At 44.7% G+C, this 23,833-nt stretch overlaps 1 protein-coding gene across 4 annotated transcripts in view; it reads right to left on the bottom strand.

Moving 5' to 3' along the window:
• Positions 1-1,893: 1,893 nt before the first annotated feature.
• The window catches only part of LOC141100657 (cytochrome P450 2J2-like), a 170,120-nt gene continuing 148,180 nt past the window's right edge, over positions 1,894-23,833 (bottom strand). For all 4 annotated transcript variants that reach the window (XM_073589275.1, XM_073589274.1, XM_073589276.1 and 1 more), the window contains 4 exons: positions 21,736-21,877; positions 6,714-6,901; positions 4,902-5,043; positions 1,894-2,903 (listed from right to left, as the gene is read on the bottom strand). In XM_073589275.1, coding sequence (XP_073445376.1) covers positions 2,725-2,903; positions 4,902-5,043; positions 6,714-6,901; positions 21,736-21,877 — 651 coding nt within the window. In that variant the 3' untranslated portion in view covers positions 1,894-2,724. The remainder of the gene's footprint in view (positions 2,904-4,901; positions 5,044-6,713; positions 6,902-21,735; positions 21,878-23,833) is intronic.

The raw sequence follows: 23,833 nt of genomic DNA, 5'->3' as shown, positions 1-23,833 counted from the left end.
ATTTAAGCCCAGACCTTGTGACTCCTCACCCATGTGACTGATCACATGACTGTGACATCACACAGGTCCTGTCAGCACATGGCGCTGCTGGCTCTGCAGGTGGAGATAAGGAGGACAACTTCAGGAGGACAACCTCCCACCCGCTCTATTGTTCTATGGTTGTTCACAAAAAAACAGCTCTTTATGCAACTTATCTTAACCCCTTAACGACCGCAGATACTTCTTTTAATGGCAGCAGTTAACGGTACTCATTCCTCAGCGCCACTTTTAACAGCATTGAGAAATAAGTGTATAGCACCCCCACCCAGCATCGGAAAATCTTCGAGGTCTCGGCTACCACAAAAAAAAAGTCAGTGATTTCCCATTTAATTTCACTCTCCTCTGATGTAATCTAGCACATCAGAGGAGAGAGAAATGTGGTCCCCAAAGCCCCCCGGCACCTCCGGTGTCCCTTGACCCTCCTACAGCCCCCTGTGATGTCCCCGGATGGCAGCATCTTCTTCCAGGAAGAAAATGGTGGGCACATGCACAGTGCGCCCGCCGAGATCTGCCGCTGGCAATTGGCAACAATAGGAAAATTTTCCTATTGGTTCATTTTGATCACTGTGATAGACCCTATCACAGTGATCAAAATAAAAAAATAGTACATCAAATCCCCTTAGTTAGGTAAAAATAATAAAATTTAAAATATTTATTTCCATTTTTCCATTAAGGCTAGGGTTAGGGTTGGGCTAAAGTTAGGGTTGAGCTAAAGTTAGGGTAGGGTTAGGTTTGGGGCTAGGGTTAGTGCTGAGCTAAAGTTAGGGCCAGGCTAAAGTTAGGGTTGTGGTTAGGGTTATTGTTGGGATTATGGTTAGGGTTGGGATTAGGGTTAGTGGTGTGTTGGAGTTAGGGTTGGAGTTAGAATTGGGGGTTCCACTGTTTAGGTATATCAGGGCGTCTCCAAACGCAACATGGTGCACCATTGATTCCAGCCAATTTTGCGTTCAAAAAGTCAAACTGTGTTCCCTCCCTTCTGAGCTCTGTGCTCCAAAATAGTGGTTTTGTCCAACATACGGGGTATTTGCGTACTCAGGTGAAATTGCACAACAAATTTTGTGGTCCATTTTCTCCTGCTACCCTTGCGAAAATAAAAAAAATTTGGTTCCAAATTTCATTTTTTGTGAAAAAAGTAAAATGTCCATTTTTTTTCCACATTGCTTTAGTTCTTGTGAAGCACCTGAAGGGTTAATAAACTTCTTGACTTTGGTTTTGCACACCTTGAGGGGTGCAGTTTTTGGAACGGTGTCACTTTTGGGCATTTTCTGTTATATGACCTCCCTCCCAAACTCACTTCAAATGTGAGGTGGTCCCTAAAAAATGGTTTTGAAAATTTTGTTGGAAAAATGCGAAATCGCTGGGTCAACTTTTAACGCTTATAACATCCTAACAAAAAATTGTTTCCAAAATTGTGCTGATGTAAAGTTGACATGTGGGAAATGTTATTTATTAACTATTTTGTGTGACACCACTCTCTGATTTAAGTGTACACAAATTTAAAAGTTTGATAACTGCAAAATTTTCAACATTTTTGCAAATTTCCTTTTTTATTCATAAACGCAAGTTATATCGAAGAAATTTTACCACTAACATGAAGTACAATATGTTACGAAAAAACAGTCTTAGAATCGGTGAGATAAGTTGAAGTGTTCTAGAGCTATAACTTCATAAAGTGACAGTGGTCAGAATTGTAAAAATTGGCTTGGTCATTAAGTACCAAATTGGCTCTGTCACTAAGGGGTTAAGCCTCACAACACCTAATATGCTGGAGGAAAAAAGTCTGGAATTTATATCACTGATGCCATTAGGTGTAGTGAAACATATCTCCCCTCCAGCGTGTTATCAGTGACTTCATCACAACATAATTAACTTTTATTGAATAATAGAGAAATGACTTAAACAGCAAACAAACCAAAAAAGTAATGGGAAAAAATAGTGACACGGAAAAAACAATGACAACACATAATAGTCAATTCAGTTACATAGATGAAATATATGATTTTGTATTCATGACAGTGTAAGGAGGAAAAGAAAAAAGAAACTGATAAGCTGAATACTTCCTAATAACCGATATAAGAATTCATGGTAAATAATTCTTCCATTAGGCCTATGAGATCGCATGAATAAAAACTGACTAGCTGAAGCCTTCTAAGCTGTATGTAGAAACAGGAGGTAAATTTTCCCTGCATGACTCATAAGTCACTGCAAAAATCCTTGGAAGGAGGAGAGGAGGGAGCAGCTCGGTCAGGAGTTGAAGAGGGGGATGATAAATGCAGGGATAATAATCTTCGTGTTTCTACATAGAGCAGAAAAAAGAGAAGAATTTACTGGGTAGAAAAGCAAAATGAACAATTGTAAGTACAGAGTGCTATATAATATGATGATTGCATTATAAGAGGATAAAAACTTTGATGGGAGACATGCTTCTTTAAACATGAATGTACAGTTTCCTCATGCAGTGGCCCACTCTCCATGTCTCACACTAACCAGACATTCTACTTGTGGACCCAGGTCTCATCGAATTTGAGCCATTTTCATGGCAAGCAATATGAGACAGATGGCATTAATACTATGGTTGATTGTATCCTATCAGTAGTTTTAGAGAAAGTAGATTAAATACATGCCAATCTATGACATGAGAATATGAACAATACGTGAAGGGGAAAAAAATCATAGGAATGTAATCTAACGGGGGATAGCACAGATCTGGTATGGATGAGGTTTAAATGTAGTTCCGAAAATTCCATTCAGGTTAACCTCAGTCACTCCTTTGGGAAGATGAAAGCTTAAAGTTTTCAGGAGGCTGGTGAAGAATATAAACAGCTCAGTTCGGGCCATTTGTTCTCCCATGCAAATACGATGACCTATCAAGAGATGGAATGGATATAATTTATGAAAAACAAAAATCAACACCCTTAATCAGGTAATTTTTGTTGTATGAAAATATAGGCTGCATTGAGGCTTTGTACAATTAAAATCTGTACATATATATAACATGAGCTTACTTATGAGTCTTTAGGCTGAAGTGAACATGTTACATTTTGGTAATAAAAGTGTTCTAATACTTAAAGAGGTGGTCTGAAACGAACATTTGTTTTAATACTAAATGTCTGTCTAGCGTAATAATGTAATTTAATTTTTAATATAGCTTAATTAACAATTGCCTTTTGCTCCCTCACTACCCTATCTGGTTTCATTTTTTTTACCTACACTAATGAGTAAAAGGGTAACAATGTTTTGAACTTTTGACTTTCAGGCTCCATGTCTCACCAGCCACTACTGCTTCGAATGTGAGACTGCCATCATTTTATAAACAATCATCTTGGCTATCTCATACATAACTTTGACTTGCAACTATTTAACATATGATTAGTTCAAAACATTGTTACCCTTTTGCTCTTCAGTGTCCTTCCTGTTTAATGTTTTGTTTGAGAATCCACAGTGCATGCTGTGATACCGAAACGAGATATCATCAGTTGGTTTAGGCAGCGGTGACCGTTGCCGCCTTTGCTCCCACACTAAAACAAAGTGGCATCAGTGATGTCCATTTCAGGGGCTAGGATAATCCCTGCTCTACTGAGAATTCGTCATTTGTCAATTCTGACGGTTGCTCAGTAGGATCTTGTCTCTGTGCAAAATTCTTTCTAATGCACAGTGACAGGAGACTCTCTGGCCAGCTTTGTTGGGAACACGGTGGCTCAGTGGTTAGCGCTGCAGCCTTGCAGGGCTGGGGTCCTGGGTTCGAATCCCACCAAGGACAACATCTGCAAGGAGTTTGTATGTTCTCCCCGTGTTTGCGTGGGTTTCCTCCGGGCACTCCGGTTTCCTCCCACATTCTAAAGACATACTAATAGGGAATTTAGATTGTGAGCCCCATCATATTCCCATAGCGGAATATGTTAGCGCTATATAAAAATAAAGATTATTAAGTAATGAACCAGCAATGCAGGACTCTGTCAGTGCACATTATAAGGGAAAAACCTTCATTAGAGCCAGCTTGGGAGCGCACTGTCACTGTGCATTAAGAAGAATATTAAACAGTGACAAGATCCTACTGAGCATGCAATGAAATTGACAACCGAAGAATGCTCAGTAGAGCAGGGACTAGCCCAGCCCCTGAAACGGATGTCACTGATGCCACTTAATTTCAGGGTGGGGGCAGAAGCTGTGGCAGTGATCGTAGCCTCTGCTTCCTGATGACATCTCCTTTGAGTATCCTAGCATGCATTAGGGGCTCTCCAACAAAGAGTCATCCAACAGGAAGTAGGTAAAAAAATCAATTAGCACAGCAAGGGAACAATTGGGAATTTTGAATTAAGCTATATTAAAAAAGAGATAACATTATTACATAAAACAGACAAACATTTAGGATTAAAATAAATGTTAGTTGAGGATCACACCTTTAAGTCTTGAGCTTGTGACCAGGGAACCTGGAGTAGGCAAGAGTACAGAATACGGTGAGGTCAACCTGATTAAACCAGTGTTAAAGAGGTTGTCCACTACTTTAACATAGATGATCTGTCCTTAGGATAGGTCATCAATGTCTGACTGGTGGTGGAGTGACATGCTATTGATTTGAATGGGAGGGATGTGCAGTACCCAGTTGCAGCCACTAACTGTAGAGGGAGAAGCTCTATAAATGAGCACATCCGGCCACCGCCGGCATTGAGAACAGCTGATCGGTCAGGGTACCTAAGGATAGGTCATTAATGTTAAAGTAGTGGACAATCTCTTTAACTAGCAATTACAAAATATGATGAATTCGGCATCGTATCATCATGAAGAGAAATACCTATCATATTTTTTAAAAAAATGTCCTATACACTTTGTTTCTTTTTTACTATTAGACAGTGTTATGTTACCTGCAGAAAATGGTACGAATGCTTTATTGCTCTGAAAATTTTCTTCTTCATCCAAAAAGTTTGATGGATTGAATGTATCTGGGAATTTCCAATGTTTGGGTTCCGTGAGCACAGAGGCCAGGTTAGCTATAACTATGGAACCCTAAAGGAATGGGAATCATTGTACATGTTAAAGATGTAAATGCATATTGTAAAACATTTGTACCTAACAATCACTAAATCATCAGTAAAGTTCTTGAGCATTCTCTTCTGTTGGCTGCTAAAAAATTTACTCCGTCACTTTATATTTTTTTCCTTGATATTCTAATTTTGATAGAATTTAGTGTCAAATATTTTCTCATATAGATGTCATCACCTTCCTTTGCATCACTAAATAATTAGCTAGATGTTCTATTCACAAAACTGGGAAAGTTGGCTAACAGCTCCTGTGGGTGCTATTTGTTTTACTAACATTTTCTCAAATCAGACAGTAATTCTTAAGAAAGGAAAACCTAGTGATTGTTTAATTTAATAAAATACACTGTGTTTAAAAAAGGTGCATCCGTGTGAAAAGTAGCCAGTGTACACTAGTAGATAGGTCCGAAGGCTTTCTGTGTGAGGTCCCTTTTATACACGAAGAGGACCCAGGCTAAAATTATGTTAATTCTAAGTCTGCTTTTTATTGTGTTTAGATAATTTTACATTTGTATACATAGTCCCAATAAAGAACATGTCACTATATAATTGAAATCAAAGCTTTAAAGGGTTTTGCCACTTTTGAAACCCCTCCCCAGAACAGGTTAAAAAAAAAAAAAAAACACTCGAAAAAACTATGTAATACTCCCCCTCCCTTGGTCCAGCATTGAGTTTTCACTGTTTCTCCCAGGATCTGTTTTGTTTGCAGCACTGCTGTCACTGATTGGCTGCAGGCAGTAATAGACACTGAGAGCAGTGGTGGAGACTCAGTGTTGTACCTGTGGAGGGTGAGTAATACCCTATACTTTATGCTCCAAATGCTGCAACTTCCAGCTCTTCACCTCACCTTCCCTGGGTCCATCGATATGTCTACGCCACTGATCTCAATTTCAGTTATTGGCTGCAGACAATCAGTGATGTCAGGGCTGCAAATAAAAACAGACACCAGGAGAAGAAGCAGAAACTAATCTCTGTTAAATTGCACTGGGGGAGAAGGGTTTCCGAAAATGGAAAACCTCTTTAAAGCTTCAAGTACTTTCACCTGCTTAGCGTCATGGTTTTTTTTTTATCTAAACTATTTATTGTGCTTAGATAATTTTCTATTTGCATACAAACACATTTAGAAATTACGCCTGGAAGGCCACGGTCACACGTTCAGTATTTGGTCAGTGATTTTTCTCAGTATCTGTAAGCCAAAACCAGGAGTGGGTGATAAATCCAGAAGTGGTGACGTGTTTCTATTATACTTTTTTTCTGTTCTGCTCCTGGTTTTGGCTTACAGATGCGGAGGTAAAAAACTGATGAAATACTGATAGTGTGACCATAGCCTAACACTCAGACCTCAAAATATTGGGGTACATTCACATGAACATATTTCTAGTCTGAGTGCCATCTGTGTAAAAAAAAATTGACCTAAACTACCGAAAATGTCATAAAATAATTTAACACCACATCTTCTCTCGTTCTTGCAGTGGTACAGAGGCAAGTGCTTAATATGACTACATAAATTCCATATATTCACATGTATATTGTTCCTACAGTTGTTTCCCTTCCCACCAGCCAAGGAAAAAGATGCAAATCATTATCCCTCCAATAAGTCTGTTATTTGTCACAGTTGTTACAATTTTCATTAATTACCTTTCTTATTGAATACTCATTGAGTTTGATGTCTTGTGTGCATTGCCTGGGCAGGCCTACAGGAGCCACATTAGAGAATCTCTGTACTTCATGAATGACGGCATTGGTGTATGGCATTTTTATGCGGTCTTCGTATTGAAGATTTTCAATGCTTTCTACAAATGCATCAATTTCCTTCTGGACTTTCACTGTAAAATAAAATCAGAATGTTTGATGCAGCAAAAATAAACCATGGCACAAGTTTATGGCCCCTATTCTCTAAAGTACTGTAATTTTTATTTCAGGCAACTGGCCAATATTTGAAGGGCCTTTTTTTCTGGCGACATGCTGCTTTGTCCTTTTTCTGTTCACCATTTATGGAAGGAGTGTTGATAAAATCCATTAAGTTTTCATACATACATGCTAGACCTACTGCTCTTACAATGCACGGGTCACCATCTGAGCCTGCTCTCTATCCATACTTAAGCAGAAGTATGGACAGGGAAGGGCTGAATAAATAAATTTAGAAGGGGAGGGAGCTGGGCTAGATGGCGCCTTTGTCAGTTGACAAATAGATGGCACAGGATTGGTAGAGACTAATGTAAACAGGCAGCAACTACGAGGAGAAGGAATAAATGGCATTTTAGTAGACAAGGTATTTAAAGGGGATTTATAGATATATAAGAAGTGTGGTGTAGTGACCACTGTGTCCACTAGGGGGCGCTGTGTGGGTGTCCCAGGACAGGCGTATAAGCATTTCCAGTGTCCTGATAGGAGTAGGATGCTGAATGATTGTAATGAAAACTCCTGTAGTAAAAGACTATGTGAGTGTGTGAAGGACCTGCGATTAGGTCATAGCCATGTGACCCGGTGGGCATGACTACAGACCATATAAGGTGGCTAGGGTAGGTCACATGAGGGAATGCTTGGACCCGATTGGTCCGTTTTGGAAGGTCCTACTGGGAGATGTGGCTACCTTCCTGACTGCAAGTGAACGCTGTGTTTAATGGCTGCAAGTGCCTGATAGTTCCCTGGAGGGAATGGACATCTGAAGTGTAGAGTATGAAGCAGCCATGAGGTAACCCTGATGGGGTGAGATAACTGTGAGGCTGAAGAGCCTGAGTACTGGACATTGCGTAACCTGTGTGACCACAGGGAGGACAGAGTAAAGCTCTGTCATGAACATTATGCTATGGATTTGAACTTTATGTTGCTGCTGTGGTTTATGATGCCTGAATAAACCGCATGGACTGTGATTGTTTTATAGAAAACCCGTGCCGGATATGATTTATTGGCTGCCAAGCGAGTGTCCCCAACCTTGAATGACAGCGCTACCTTACAGAAGGTTAAAAATTAGCAGAGAACTGTTAATCAGAGGATATAATAACTGTCACATCTTCACCTGGACCTGCAACGTCTGTTTCTGTCATCAGGCGCTGCCTTTTTCATTCTGTTGGCAGCACTGGTAATGGAGGAAACCTAAAGATCAGAAGCTCGGGATGGCACAGGCTCTGCCCACCTACTGAAGTTAGTGTGGCTGAGGCCTATAGTGCTGTCTAGACTAGCAGTAAGGGTATGTATGCTATGCAGCTGGATCAATCACCACCTGCTGTGGCCAATGGGACAGCATCACACCCTACTAAAATTCTAGCATACTGCCTGAAGTTGCCAGTTATAGTTAATTTTAGCCCTGGTTTTCTTTTGTTGTCCAGTCCAGTCCAGTGTATTTCTCTATGGACCTTGGTCCGTTTTCTGATGATTCTTCTGTCTCATAACTTTGTTCTCCATCTAACCTCCTGGTTTTCATGTAGCAACATGACCATCCCTGCTATCCGCTCCATTGGCTAATGACTACTCAAAGTCCTCAACTCAGGACACCTGCGTAAGCCCACATCCCCTTACAGGGATTAAAGGGTGAAGTCCAGTGCTCCCTTGGAACCTGATAGTTCTAGTAGCCAGTGCAAAGCCTGTTCAAGTGTAAGGGTGTGACAGAGACTGTTGTGTACCTGCTCGTGAAGAAAACAATTGTAAAGCGTGTACTGTAACATGTGGTTTCATTGCAGTTTATAGTGTTAATGTACAGTGGGTACGAAAAGTATTCAGACCTCTTTAAATTTTTCACTCTTTGTTTCATTGCAGCTAGGGATGAGCAAGTATGCTCGTTAGGATTCGGTACTCGGCGAGTAATGCTGTACTCGAATCCTGGCGAGTATTTCACTACTCGCCTCGCAATATTCGGCACAGCCAGCACAGTCCCCGCACAGCCCAGCCCAGTTCTGCACAGCCTGGCACAGTCCCAGCACAGTCCCCGCACAGCCCAGCACAGTCCCGCACAGGCCAGCACAGTCCCACACAGCCCGGCATAGTCCCCGCACAGTACCTGCAAAGCCCAGCACAGTCCCGCACAGCCCAACACAGTCTTCGCACAGGCCAGCACAGTCCTGCACAGCCCGGCACAGTCTTCTCACAGGCCAGCATAGTCCCACACAGCCTGGCACAGTCTTCGAACAGTCCCCGCCCAGCCCAGCACACACACAGCCCATTACTCGTATAATGTAAAATGTCTGTAAGGTATGACTTCTAGAATCTTCCCTTCCTCCACACACAGCTATCTGCGTGCAGCTGTGAAACCTGAAACTTCAGTGTAGAATTCTTCTCTCCCCCTTTTTCCTCCCTCTCCCTGCACAGCTAAGTGAAAGGATGTATTTTGTTCTCAAACATGCAGCTTGAATTCAGCTATGGGAAGTATTAAAACAAGTCATATTGTGAAAACCATACACTGCAGAGATATAATAATCACATCTCTGCGTAGGCAACAAAACTAGCTTTCTAATCCCTAATTTTCATGGTTCTAACCCCTCCAGAAACTGAGATATGGATTGCTCCCAAATGGAGTGTCTTAATTTTGATGCTGTCTTATTGGGTTTGATAAACTACAGCCAATGATATCATATGTGTGTTTATATGAGCTTCCCTCGTTAAGATATGGTTATTATAAGTTTTCAGATAAATTGTAACTTAGAGAGTACCTCACCAGACCGCTCCTTTCGTGAGGTCACAAACCCAAAGGGATAAGGTATTCCCTCCCAAAATTCATTCAGTTGAGCTGCAGATTCCATGCTAGAAAGACCTGCAGATGTCCGGGGATGTCTGGCTAAGTGGCCCATCCCCCGAGCCACATGGGATTGCCTAAAGAACCATAAGCAACTGTAAGTGTAATTTCTGTTTTTCATCCATGCTATTTTTTTATATTTGCAATGTACATATTTAATGTCTCAACTTTGTAACAACTTTTATCTGTGTAATCACTGCTCACATTTTGGGAATAAATGATAAAATTATCAGTCTGCCTTAATGCTCTAAGAAACGAACTATGCGCCTTTTTTAGATAATCGCTACTAATTTGGGGTTTTGCCACGGACCCTCTTAATTAACTCTTTGATTAAGTGAATCGTGGCTGGTGGCAGCGTGGTGTGTTTGGTTGGTTGGGCTAGTTGGCAGTACGGAAGGGTCTTAGATGCTGAATGAGAAGCTGCGGCTGGAGCATTGATAATTCCCTTACTGCAGTAGTCTAATTGCCCATGCACAACAAGCAGCCCATCCGGCGACTAATTATCCTAGGTGCAGTTCCCTGACTGACCTGAGGGTAAGGGGGCACCGGAGAGCTGCGAGTTCCAAAGTTGGACTGAGAAAGTGGGATATCCATAAATCCCCACAGTTCTTGGAAGGTTGTTAGCAGTGGTGGGGCATCCAAAATAACCCCCCTGTGGTAAATTGTAAGAGCAAGATTAGCTAGCTGTATATTTTTGTCACATGGTGCCAGTGGTGAGATAACTAAGATAAGCCCCCACTGTGCCTGTGATAGCCGTGTGCCGGCAGTGTGTCGCGTCCCTCCGTCCACTGACCCACCCATGTCAGTGGTGGGATTGTGACATATTGGTGGCACAGGGTGCGCTTACATCATCACAACTCGCATTTCCCATAGACTTATATTGGACTCGCTACTCATTACGAATACCCGAGTATTAGGAGGTACTTGTAACGAGTACAGCGAGTCAGAGTATTTCACTACTCGCTCATCCCCAATTGCAGCCATTTGGTAAATTCAGCCTTTGCCGGCTGCCGCAGTGTTTTCTTTGATTGGTCTCCCTGAGGTCAGTGATTGTTTTGTGATGTTGGTCTACTAGGCATTGCTCCCACCTAGCCAGAATCCTACTCCACATTGATGAGGGGCAACACCCCGAAACAGCTGTCTGTGGATGGATACCTGGCCTTGGTATCTCCCTTGTCATATCTGTAAACTCGTAAAGAGCTGGATATTGACTTAAAGGGCCACTTAATATGGTGGTAATGGTGGTTTCCAAAAGGAGCCACTCCTTGGCTGGGTCCTTCCCTGGAGGAAGATCTGGCTAGTCCCGTGTTTGAGACTCTTAAATGAGGCTCCACGGACTTGATATAGAAGAGTTAATGGTTTTCTTTATATCCCTTTAATTACCTTTAAGACTTCAAATGCCTTTTGCCTATTATTGCTATGTGTTATTCTTATGTAGACTATTAGTCTCTGTCTTCAAGGAAACTATACTTTTTATCATATTTGTTCTCACCAACATGTTCTGGGTACATTGTAAACAAGGTACGACCCTGAGGTGATGGTGGGGGCCAAATGAGCTCCACATATTGAGTCACATATTGCTGTAAATGGTATAAAAATATTGCCTTTGCTGTATTACGTCAGATAAAGTGATTTGACCACGGCTTGTGTGTTGAAGTCTCTTTGTCTCCAAGCGCTTGCAACAGAAAGGACGAAAAACCTCACAATTCGGACTCACTGGTGATCTGGCAGAACTGACTTTGGTCAGAACGAAAACAGCTACGACAGACTTTATTTGCATATTCGTATTTCCCAGGGAGCAATGCACTTAGGATTTCACTGATTGAGCGCCTTTGTCGGCTGCCGCAGTGTTTTCTTTGACTGGTCTCCCTGAGGTCAGTGATTGTTTCGTGATGTTGGTCTACTAGGCATTGCTCCCACCTAGCCAGAATCCTACTCCACACTGATGAGGTGCGGGTTTCCTGAATACTTTGAGTGTTGTCTCTTGGCCTTCCGGCATCGCCACTTCGGTGGCTTAAGCCGGTCGCTGCTTTTGGGAGATAGCCAGGAGGTTTCGGGGAGGAGACCCTTGGAGTTGTGGACGATGGGAGTCCGACTTCAATTCTCTGGGATCGGTGATAGCCGGGTCAAAAATGGATTCAGGATTGTCATCGCTGAAGATAAGAAGTTGCATTTTTCCCTGGGATATTTGGTCAACATGGTGTTTTATGACATCCTGAAGATTCAGAAGTCCGATATAATATGCCTGCAGGAGTTTAGGAGAGAAGGCAGGTATGTACTGGTGCTATCTTCTATGGCGGCTTGCCAGAATTTGTTTACTGCCCTGAAAAATGGAGTGGCAAATCCTTTGCTGGAAGGTCTTACCTTTACTGTGCTGTACTCTAAGGGAGATATCCCACTTGTAGTTTTCATGCACAACCCTTTTGTTTCCCTGGAGGACATTGCTTTATTTTTGAAAAGACATTGCATTTATGTTCAGTACTCCCACAGGGTCCTGAATGGAGAAGGGCTCTGGACTGGAAAGTACATTTTTTTTGTGAGATTTGGGATGGATCCCCAAGGCCCGGGAGGCATCCATTACCCCCTCTTAATTTTTCAATTGGGAAAAATACTGTTTTTTTGTTCTTTCCAGATGCCCCGATGTATTGCAGGAGGTGTAAAAATTTCGGGCATACCCAGGATAGTTGCAAGGAGATGCCAACTTGCAGGAATTGCAATGCTTCTGGCCATATGGCAAAAGACTGCACAAATCCTGTTATGTGTAAAGCTTGTGGTGAGGAGGGCCATAAGTATCGGGACTGTAAGGCCAGGATCAGTCCTAGGTCTTACGCTGAGGTCTCAGGTGGGGCAGCTGCACCCCCTGCTGCTGTTGACATTCCACAGGTTTCAGACCCGGAACTTATTGAGGAACCTGAAATCATGGATGCACATGAGGAGGCCCTGCCCCAAACGGAGTCTCCCAGCCCAGAGGTGGCAGTTTTGGAAGCTACTGATGTTGAATGTGAGCTCCCTCTTCAGTCTGATGTCTGTGGGGAGGGGGAGTTGGAGAGTACTCTTGGCAATACCCCAGTGTATCTTGGTTTGCTACTGAGGAGGAGTTGGCCAGTTGTGGAGATCAAGGTGACTTCACTCTTGAGAGGTCCTCTGAGGATGAGGAGCCTGGAAATTCCTGTAAGAAGCCCAGAACGGATTGGGCAGACCCCGGTGAAGTTGGTTTAAGTCCGGTGAGTGAACGTAGTTACCCTCAGAATGTCTTCTCTCCTGACACCAATGCTTTTTTAGTCATTCCCGCAGACGTAAACAGATTCAAGGAGTTGCAGTTCCAGATGGAAGACGAAAACGGCTGAAGAGGAAGTGGCGTGTTTGTCGTCATGTAAATAACACAGTCATATTATGGCTCCCCAAGCTGGTTGGGGCATTGCGTCCCTGAATGTCAGGCAAATTAGATCCAAATTCAGGAGGGCAATCGTTCAAGATTATATTAAACAGATGAATGCTCACATCTTTTGTCTTCAGGAATGTGGGATTGTGGACGCTCCAAGCGATAAGGACTGGCCTTACGGACAGCATGTATGGTCTGGCTCATTTGTTAATAGGAATGATGGGGTAGGGATATTAATGGGTAACAGGGAGATTAGTTTAGATAGCTACACGGTGGTAGAGGTAGGTAGATGTATAATTGCACATGTTAGCTATAGGGGGAGGTGGGCTAGAATTATTAATGTGTACTGTCCATCAGGACACGACAGGAAAAAGGAGCGTCTGGCTCTTTTGGAAAAATTAAGTTTGTTTCTTCCGGGCAAAATGCCTACAGTTTTAGTTGGAGACTTTAATTGCACCACAGAAGGGAATTGTGACATAACTGGTAAAAAGTTATCCAATCTTATTTCTGATTTTTCCCTTCTAGATGCTGCTGCTCTGAAATTTGGCATCCCACCACCGCCAACGTACCATGCTGATAGGGGTGGTATTGCATCCAGGATAGATAAAATGTTGTTTTCCAAAAATATGTTGTGGATGAATTTTGAACAAAATGCTGTACCTTTTTCTGATCATGAGTGTTTGAGAGGTGTGTTTAGTGCGATTGATGACCGTGTGTATGGGGGTGGGGTTTGGAAGCTGAATGTAAGATTGTTAGAAGATGAGGATGTGATGAATGAATTAAAAATAAAGTACAAAGAGTGGAGACTGGAGAGTATGTTAGAGGGATTTTGCGTGTGTACTGGAATGGTGGGACTGGGTTAAGGCGTGTTGCAAAAAATTCTTCAAAAAGTGGGGCTATAAAAAAGCTGCTATTTATCGGAGTAGATTTAATGATTTAAACAAGCGCTTAGACTGGTTAAGGAAGTGTGGAGAAAGTGGCATGGATGTGTCTGATCTGCTGGCTGAGACAAAGAGTGAATTAAAGAGTGTTATGGATGAAAAAGGGAAAGAAATCATCTATCGCACCAAAATAGAACATCTTGAGAAAGATGAAAAGTGCACGAGGTTCTTTTTTAAGAAAATGAATGGGAGAAAGGCTGATATGGATAAAATCCTGGATAGGAATGGTTTGTGTGTGTCAGGTGACAATGTGATAAAGGAGGTGAATAGGTTCTATAGCAAGTTATATGATAAAAAATGGATTGATTCTGGTCTTGTTTCAGAAGTGCTGAATGGGTTAGAGAACAAGTTGGATAGTGGAGAATGTGATATTTTGAATGAGGACGTAATTATGGAAGAAGTAGAAAATGTGATGAAGAGTGCTAAAAAGAATAGGACTCCAGGTAAAGACGGATTGCCGGTAGAATTCTATGTGAAGGCGTGGGATTTTCTGGGTGCTGATTTGACTGAGATATGTAAGTATATGTGGGAGAGTGGTAAGTTGTGTGAATCAATGAAAGAGGGGGTGGTAGTGCTTGTGCATAAGAAAGGTGAGAGAAAGTGTTTAGAGAATTGGAGACCTATAACATTGCTGAACGCAGATTACAAAATCTATAGCAAATTGTTGGCGAATCGTATGCGTGAGGTGATTGGTAGTGTTGTGGATGAGGATCAAGTGTGTGCTGTGCCTGGAAGAAGTATGAGTGATAACTTATTGTTATTAAGGGATTTGATTGGAGACTGCATGGGAAGGAAACGGAAGTGTATGGTTCTGTTAATTGATTTTGAGAAAGCGTTTGATAGGGTCTCGCATGTGTTTTTGTTTAAAGTTCTGGAGAGAATGGGATTTCCTCAAAAATTTGTGAATGGGATAATGTCTTTGTATGATTGTGTGTCAAGTGAGTTTCTTGTTAATGGGTGGTTGAGTAAGTGAATATTAAGTCTGGTGTAAGGCAGGGGTGTCCCATGTCCCCTGTCTTGTTTGTATGTGTGATTGAACCTTTGTTGTGCTTGGTGAGACGTGATAAAATGATGCGAGGTTTGTTGGTACCTGGGAGTGGTGGGAAGCATGTGAAAGTTCTTGGATATATGGATGATGTTGTGGCTGTGAGTGAAAGTGTTGCGTCTATGAGTAGGGTTAAGTTGCTTCTGGAGTTTTTCTGTGGTGCATCTGTCTTTAGAGTGAATTGGAATAAATGTAGTTTTAAATGTTTTGGGGATGACAGGGTTAAAATGGAGGGGGTAAAGTGTGAGGAGGGTGCAGTGGCGGATTATAATGAGGTCAATTTGGGCAGTTGCCCCGGGCCCAGTGGGGTCAAGGGGCCCACAGCCCAGGCCAGTAAATTGCCCCATTATAATCCGCCACCGCGCAGGGCCGGATTATAGGCAGGGCAGGCGGGGCTTCAGCCCCGGGGCCCCCACCACAAGAGCTTCTAAGGGGGCCCCCACCACATTCCTGCTGGCTGCTGCAATGGCACTCCATCTTCTCCCCACCTAAAAGTGAGTGACCGTGGGGGCGGCATTATGTGCTCTGCTACCAGCAGCATCTACAAGTAGCGTGAACGCTGATGCTGCTGGTAGCGTGCAAAGGCTTGTGATGAGATCACAGGAGGTAAGGTGTCAGGGCCCCCGATCATGTGACCCCTGTCTCCTCCCCTCCTGTGACCTCATCACAGGTCCTGTGCGCACAGCACAGAGCACTGAGAGCAGCCATGTATGTGGAGTGCGGCTCTGCGGGTGGAGGTCGGTGCTGGAGGCCCCATTATTCTCTATGTGGAGTGCGGCTCTGCGGGTGGAGGTCGGTGCTGGAGGCTCCATTATTCTCTATGTGGAGTGCGGCTCTGCGGGTGGTGGTAGGTGCTGGAGGCCCCATTATTCTCTATGTGGAGTGCGGGTGGAGGTCGGTGCTGGAAGCTCCATTATTCTCTATGTGGAGTGCGGCTCTGCGGGTGGAGGTCGGTGCTGGAGGCTCCATTATTCTCTATGTGGAGTGCGGCTCTGCGGGTGGATGTAGGTGCTGGAGGCCCCATTATTCTCTATGTGGAGTGCGGGTGGAGGTCGGTGCTGGAGGCTCCATTATTCTCTATGTGGAGTGCGGCTGTGCGGGTGGAGGTCGGTGCTGGAGGCTCCATTATTCTCTATGTGGAGTGCGGCTGTGCGGGTGGAGGTCGGTGCTGGAGGCTCCATTATTCTCTATGTGGAGTGTGGCTCTGCGGGTGGAGGTCGGTGCTGGAGGCTCCATTATTCTCTATGTGGAGTGCGGCTTTGCGGGTGGAGGTCGGTGCTGGAGGCCCCATTATTCTCTATGTAGAGTGTGGCTCTGCGGGTGGAGGTCGGTGCTGGAGGCTCCATTATTCTCTATGTGGAGTGTGGCTCTGCGGGTGGAGGTCGGTGCCGGAGGCTCCATTATTCTCTATGTGGAGTGCGGCTCTGCGGGTGGAGGTCGGTGCCGGAGGCCCCATTATTCTCTATGTGGAGTGCGGCTCTGCGGGTGGAGGTCGGTGCTGGAGGCTCCATTATTCTCTATGTGGAGTGCGGCTCTGCGGGTGGAGGTCGGTGCTGGAGGCTCCATTATTCTCTATGTGGAGTGCGGCTCTGCGGGTGGAGGTCGGTGCTGGAGGCTCCATTATTCTCTATGTGGAGTGCGGCTCTGTGGGTGGAGGTCGGTGCAGGAGGCTCCATTATTCTCTATGTGGAGTGTGGCTCTGTGGGTGGAGGTAGGTGCTGGAGGCTCCATTATTCTCTATGTGGAGTGCGGCTCTGCGGGTGGAGGTCGGTGCTGGAGGCTCCATTATTCTCTATGTGGAGTGGGGCTCTGCGGGTGGAGGTCGGATCTGGAGGCTCCATTATTCTCTATGTGGAGTGCGGCTCTGCGGGTGGAGGTCGGTGCTGGAGGCTCCATTATTCTCTATGTGGAGTGCGGCTCTGCGGGTGGAGGTCGGTGCTGGAGGCTCCATTATTCTCTATGTGGAGTGGGGCTCTGCGGGTGGAGGTCGGTGCTGGAGGCTCCATTATTCTCTATGTGGAGTGGGGCTCTGCAGGTGGAGGTCGGTGCTGGAGGCTCCATTATTCTCTATGTGGAGTGGGGCTCTGCAGGTGGAGGTCGGTGCTGGAGGCTCCATTATTCTCTATGTGGAGTGTGGCTCTGCGGGTGGAGGTCGGTGCTGGAGGCCCCATTATTCTCTATGTAGAGTGTGGCTCTGCGGGTGGAGGTCGGTGCTGGAGGCCCCATTATTCTCTATGTAGAGTGTGGCTCTACGATTCGTGACCCCCGTCACGTGACGAGGGGGGCCCACAGAGTCTGAACTGCCCCGGGCCCTGGCTACCCTTAATCCACCCCTGGGAGGGTGCTATCAAAGTGCTGGGAGTATTATTTAATAAGGACTTGGAAGGTAAGGAGAGCTGGGAGGAGTGTGGATTGCGCATAGAGACTGAGAGACTTGACCTTGAGCGGTAAGATTTTGGTCATAAAAGCGGTGATTCTTCCGATTTTGCTTTTTATTGCAACAGTGGTTCCACCATCATGTAGGAAAATAAAAAGAGTGGAAAAGTTAGTTTTTACTTTTTTCTGGAGCAGTAAAATAGAGAAACTTAAGAGAGAGAGTCTTTTCAAGGCGTGTCACCATGGTGGCATGGCCTTTCCAAACATTGAGATTTTTCTGGGGCTTCAGTATATCTAAACTGTTGTTATTTTGCTGAATAAAGGAAATAAGGGAGCGTATATGGCAAGTTATTATGCTGGTTGGATGTTATATGGCTTATGTTGGAGAAAGAGGGATGCTAGAGTGCCTGTTGCTTTCAACTGTCCGGTCTGGTATGAGGTGATTGAGAAGTTTGAGAGGAAGCATGATTTGCTGAGTGTACCGATGAATGATTTTAGAATGGCTAAGAATGTGATGAAAATAATACGTAAGAATGATGTGGAATGTAATATTGTGGGGTTGAGAGGGAATGAAGTTTCGGTTGCATGGAAGAGTTTGGAAACGCACGGGATGTCTAATAGACAAAGGGATATTGTATGGATGTCTTTGCACAATATTTTGCCTGTGCGACAGGTTCAGAAGAGACGAGGTCTGACCAGAACTGATGTGTGCCCGAGGGAAGGATGTGGTGGATGTGAGATTGTGTGGCATACTATGTGGGACTGTGATTACGCGTGCAGTGTGTGGAAGTGCGTATGTGGGTTGTGTAAGGAGTTTGGAATTGGTGCATGTGGTCGTGTAAAAAATAGAATCCTATGGTTAATTATGACTTGTGTGATGCAGAGTTTGTGGAATGTGAGGAATTTAGGAATTTTCAAAGAGAAGCATGTATCTGTGAATAAGTGTGTTGGGCTGATCCTTTCTAGATTATACCTGATTTATAAATTAGACAGCGAAGGCGGTGGTGGTTCTGATGCAGAGGGTGTCTGGAAATTTAAAAAATGGCAGCACCTGATCAAATATCAGTGAATTTTAGTGATGTTTATTGATGTTCAGGATGTCTTTTGTGTATACCCTTGGTTTGTTATACTAAAATAAATATGAACCAGGATGATGAGAGTTGAAACAACGACGTTTAAGTTGATGAGATTATATTGAGTTGTTTATAACTAACCTGAATGGTTTAAAAAAAAAAAAAAAAAAGAAACAGCTGTCTGTGGATGGATACCTGGCCTTGGTATCTCCCTTGTCATATCTGTAAACTCGTAAAGAGCTGGATATTGACTTAAAGGGCCACTTAATATGGTGGTAATGGTGGTTTCCGAAAGGAGCCACTCCTTGGCTGGGTCCTTCCCTGGAGGAAGATCTGGCTAGTCCCGTGTTTGAGACTCTTAAATGAGGCTCCACGGACTTTATTTGCAAAAACATAAATGTAGAAATGTTTGCAAATTTGTAAAAAATTTATTAAAAAAGAAAAACTGAAATATGACATGGTCATAAGTATTCAGACCCTTTGGTCAGACACTCATATTTAAACCACATGCTGTCCAGTTCCTTGTGATGGTCCTTTCTACTCCTTCATTGGATCCAGCTGTGTTTAATTAAACCGATAGGACTTGATTTGTAAAGTCACACACCTGTCTATATAAGACCTCACAGTGTATGTCAGACCAAAGGAGAATCATGAGGTCAAAGGAAAGTTAGTTGAGGTGTGCTACACGCAGGTACGCAGGATGCAGTGACGAGTCAGAGATGGAGTAAGCTCAAATTCAAGTTTTATATATGGATTATAGGGATAAATGGGAAAGCTGACAATAGTTTTCCACGCAGGGAAGCTAGACACTAATACACAAATAACACGATATAAACTACTCGGCAAGTACCGGCAACTGTATGGCCACGATATGGCCAACTACGAGTCCTGGAACTATAATTATCAATCAATGGAGTGTCACTTATCCTGCTCTGACGTCCTGCAGAGTTGTTGTCCAGGAGGTGTCCGTTCAGCATCTCCGCCGCTGGGCCCAGCCGACGAGGAGTTGTCGTAGGCTTCAGGCATTCCTGCGCCCAGGTGCAGGAGGGGCACAACAGACCCCAGGAGAGTTCTTCAGCGTCGGAGCCTCTCCCGGAGGTGAGGTGGTGGTAGCTGCGGGCCTTGACATATAAGCCACAGCCACGGTCTAGAGCGGGGCAGTAGCGGCCACGGGTGACAGCGTACAGGCCGCTGCCGCGGTATGGAGCGGGGCAGTGGCGGCCGCTGGTGGCGGCGTACAGGCCTTAGCCGTGGGGCGGATTGGGACAGTGGCGGCCATGGGTGGCAGCTTACAGACCACAGCCGGGGGATAGAGTGAGGCAGTGGCAGCCGTGGGTGGCAGCGTACAGGCTGCAGCCGTGGTCAGGAGTGGGTCAGCGGTGGCCACGGGTCTCAGCATCTGGGCCACAGCCGCGGTGTGGAGCGAGGCAGAGGCAGCCACGGGTGTCAGCTCTGTGCCTCTTCCTCACGTCGCTCGGTGCCGTCCTCTCCCTGGATAAGGTGAGTCCCCGTCCTGTCTCTCTGGAAAATGCTGATTTACTCCTGCTCTCCAGAGCCACCTTGGCTCCTGCTTCTTGTCTCTCTCCCCGTCGAGTGCCCCCTGCTGGTCTCCTGTGCTCCTTTTATAGTTGCTCAGCCCCCACACTTTCTAGAAGAGTCTATGTCCCTTCCTGTAATTACTTCCCCCGGAAACAGATTCCCTGGGAACCTAGGAGACAGACCCCTTAGTTACGGCCCAGTTATACAGCAGGCCCTTATCCCGGAGCTCTCCCTCCTACAGAGGGGTAACAACCAGCTCAGTTTGGGAGGGGGAACTGAGTGTTATTGGCAAGTCCAGGAAGTGACAGGGTCAGTCAGTGTGTGGGCAGCAGTGGGTAAAGAAGCAGACCTAAGAGGCTGCTAGAGACAGTGTAAGCCTAATACTTGGGGCAGTGGATTGCCAAAAAATACCCTTCCAAGTGATTCCGTCTAAATGGCCTGTGGCAACCTCGAGATGGACGTCAGTAACCCTTGCACACTCAGCTTGTGAAACTACAGGGAGAGATGGACTCAGACTAAATGGAGCTGAAGGTATTGTCATCCGGATATATTGCCAGATGTGAGGAAGACTCCCTAGGGCTAGGAAAGCCAGTGAAAGGGACATGCCACCTACACCGAGAACCAGAACTGAAATTCTATCCAGTACATGTGGGAAAGATGATGACCTGTTGGACCTTATCCTTTACATCTGCCTGTAAATACTGTACATACTGCTACTCACAAAGTGAACGTTTGGTTTTTATAAACCTCCTGTCCCCTGGATTGATTGCTGTCCTGGTTCCAGAAGAAGGATTCCTGGAGTCAGAAGAGGCCTGCAGGCCAGAATTAAGTTGGAAGCACCACATACACAGCAGCACACCGGGACTGGGACACACTTTGTCTGTAGGATTCCAGAGCGAGTGGGGACCAAAGCTCGCCCATGACTACCTCGCTTGGGCATCTTACAAGTGAAAAAAACCTTCATAGCAATTATGCTGTTTGAGCATATTAAAGCCACTAGTTCTGAAAACTTCAATAGTAATACTTCTAAAATATCTGGACATCCCAGTTGGTTCACCACTCCAACCCCACCCTACATCAAGTTATTGTGATGTCACCCTGACTACAATTTGGTCCCGTTTCTGTTAGCCTATCCACTATGTGGCTCTTAAAGATGAACTTTCACTACGTTTTTCACGATGAACTAGACACAAAATGTAATAGTGGCTGCAGAGTGGAATAAAAAGTGTCTTTTTTAAAATTTTGCTTCATTTTTGTGAAAATATTAGAAAAGAATTTAACATCTTAATGAGTCAAGTTGTCTAATTCTAGGTGAGTGTTATAAGAGTTTTCACTCTGGGTGTGTACTTCTCCCTGTATGATGCTGAAAAATCATAAGCAAGCAGCAACACTGAAAGCAAGGATCTCACCCCCACCCAGCTTAGGTCAGATTTCTCAGTGTGTATAACAGAAGCCTGATCTCTTGGTCTAATCTCCTGCATGATTAGAAAGCACAGACGACAAATACCTTTCAGAAAAAAACCCCAGTGAAGACTTTGTTAACTGCCACTTAGACTGTGTAGGAAAAAAAGTCACCTTGTACATCTTGGTAGATCGCCATATACAGTAATCCCCACTTTAGCGTTGATGTAACAGTTTCAGAACCAGCCAAGAGCAAATCCATCAATACACGAACCAAGTTACCCTCACTGATTGTGGAAGCTGGGTCATCCTTCACCTACGAGATAGGACATTGATCACAAAACGTACTTACAATATTTTCATAGTGCATTTGTATCAATACTTAATATTTAATCCATAATGAATATCAGGACCCATTTTTCAGGCTGAACTAGTGGTAGACCTTTATAGTACTCTCTTTTGTAAATAGTATAATATGTTTATCAGATACACCTTATACAGAAATGCAAATAATTACTTCTGCCCTCCCAAAGCCTTACTAAATCTGTGCATAATAAACAATTAGTTCCTCTTATTGCCAGGAGCGCACTGCTCGCCAGCCTCATGACTTCTAGATGCTGGGAGGTGGTATGGTTCTGAAGACTGACAATTTGAACTGGGTACTTTTTCTTGTAGCAAGTAGAAGAAAAAACATCACGGTCCGGACTGTTTTCCACATACTGTATGATTAAGGCTGTGGTCACACTATCAGTATTTGGTCATTATTTCACATCAGTATGTGTAAGCGAAAATGAGGAGTGGGTTAAAGATGCAGAATTGGTGCACATGTTTCTATTATTCTTTTAAATAGGGACGGTGTACAGAGAGAACAGTATGGGGCCTAGGAAAGATCCGTGAGGAACCATGTTAGCAAGGAGAAGATTAGAGGAGTAACAGCTGGCAAAAGATACAGTGAAGGAGTGCTCACAGAGGTAGGTGGAGAACCAAGAGAGCAGTTTCTTTTGCCCTATAAAGCAGCGCATAGTAAAGAGGAGCTGATGATCCACGGTGTTGAATGCTGCAGAGAGATCCAGGAGAATCAGCAGTGAGAAGTGGCAATTAGACTTAGCTGTTAGTAGATAATTCGAGATTTTAATAAGGGCAGTTTCAGTAGAGTGTAAAGAGCGGAAATCAGATTGTAAAGGATCAAAAAGAGAGTTATCTGAGAGATAGCAGATGAAAAGAGAGCAGACCAAGTGTTTCAGGAGTTAAGAGATGACGAGACTGGCATATAGTTGGCAGTGCAGGTCTGGTCGAGCAATGTTAAAGGGAACCTGTCACCCCCCCCAGGGCGTTTTTCAGTTAAAGAGCCACCTTCAGCAATACTAAGGCTACATTCTGTGAAGGTGGCTCTTCTTTTTCTGACCCCTAGTAACGCTAAAATATCGACTTTTATAAATAGCTCCTCATACCTGTAATGTGTCCCATAGGTATGGTTTGTCCCCCTGTATCAGCCGCCTACCATCCGTCCATCATGCCTGTCCGAGGCCTCGGTGCCGCCCACGATCTGTCCATCATGATGCCCGTGCAGCGCTGCCTCCTCTTGATTTGAATCCCGGCACCTGCGCAGTAACAAGTGTTCTCGGGCATGCGCAGTGCGCGCTGCCTGAGAACCGACATCAGGCTATTGCGCCTGCTTTTTGCGGAGGCCCCAGCCCCGCAGTGTGAACACTGCGGGGCGGGATCTGGGGTCTCCACAACACGCGCAATAGCCTGATGTCGGTTCTCAGGCAGCGCGCACTGCGCATGCCCGAGAACTCTTGTCGCAGCGTAGGCGCTGGCTTTCAAAACAGGAGGATGCAGCGATGCACAGGGGCATCATGATGGACGGATGTGGGCGGTGCCGAGACACAGGACAGGCATGATGGACAGATGGTAGGTGGCTGATACAGGGTTGACACACCATACCTATGGGACACATTACAGGCATGAGGAGCTATTTATAAAAGTCTATGTAACGGGGTCTTCCAAGCTGGGGTACCTCTTTCAGTACCACCCCGTATTTTCGGAGGTCCGCTCTGCGTTGGCTGGAGTCTGAATGAATGACGCTGGCTGGAATTCCTCTGAGTTCATGGGCGCATAAAAAAGATCACTGCTTCTCCATGTATTTCCAGTCTGACAACACTTTACTCACAGGACACAGAATATATCACACAGATACAGAGGGCCGGCCAATAGACAAGCGTCAGGCCAGACATGCATTACAAAAGCCGCAGGTGGCCGGAGCCTGCGG

Source organism: Dendrobates tinctorius, unplaced genomic scaffold, assembly GCF_039654945.1.
Source record: "Dendrobates tinctorius isolate UK_male_01 unplaced genomic scaffold, ASM3965494v1 ptg000107l, whole genome shotgun sequence".
Taxonomy (NCBI): Eukaryota; Metazoa; Chordata; class Amphibia; order Anura; family Dendrobatidae; genus Dendrobates; species Dendrobates tinctorius.
The sequence above is the reverse complement of the archived record's forward strand: the minus strand, read 5'-3'. Positions and strand labels throughout refer to the sequence as shown.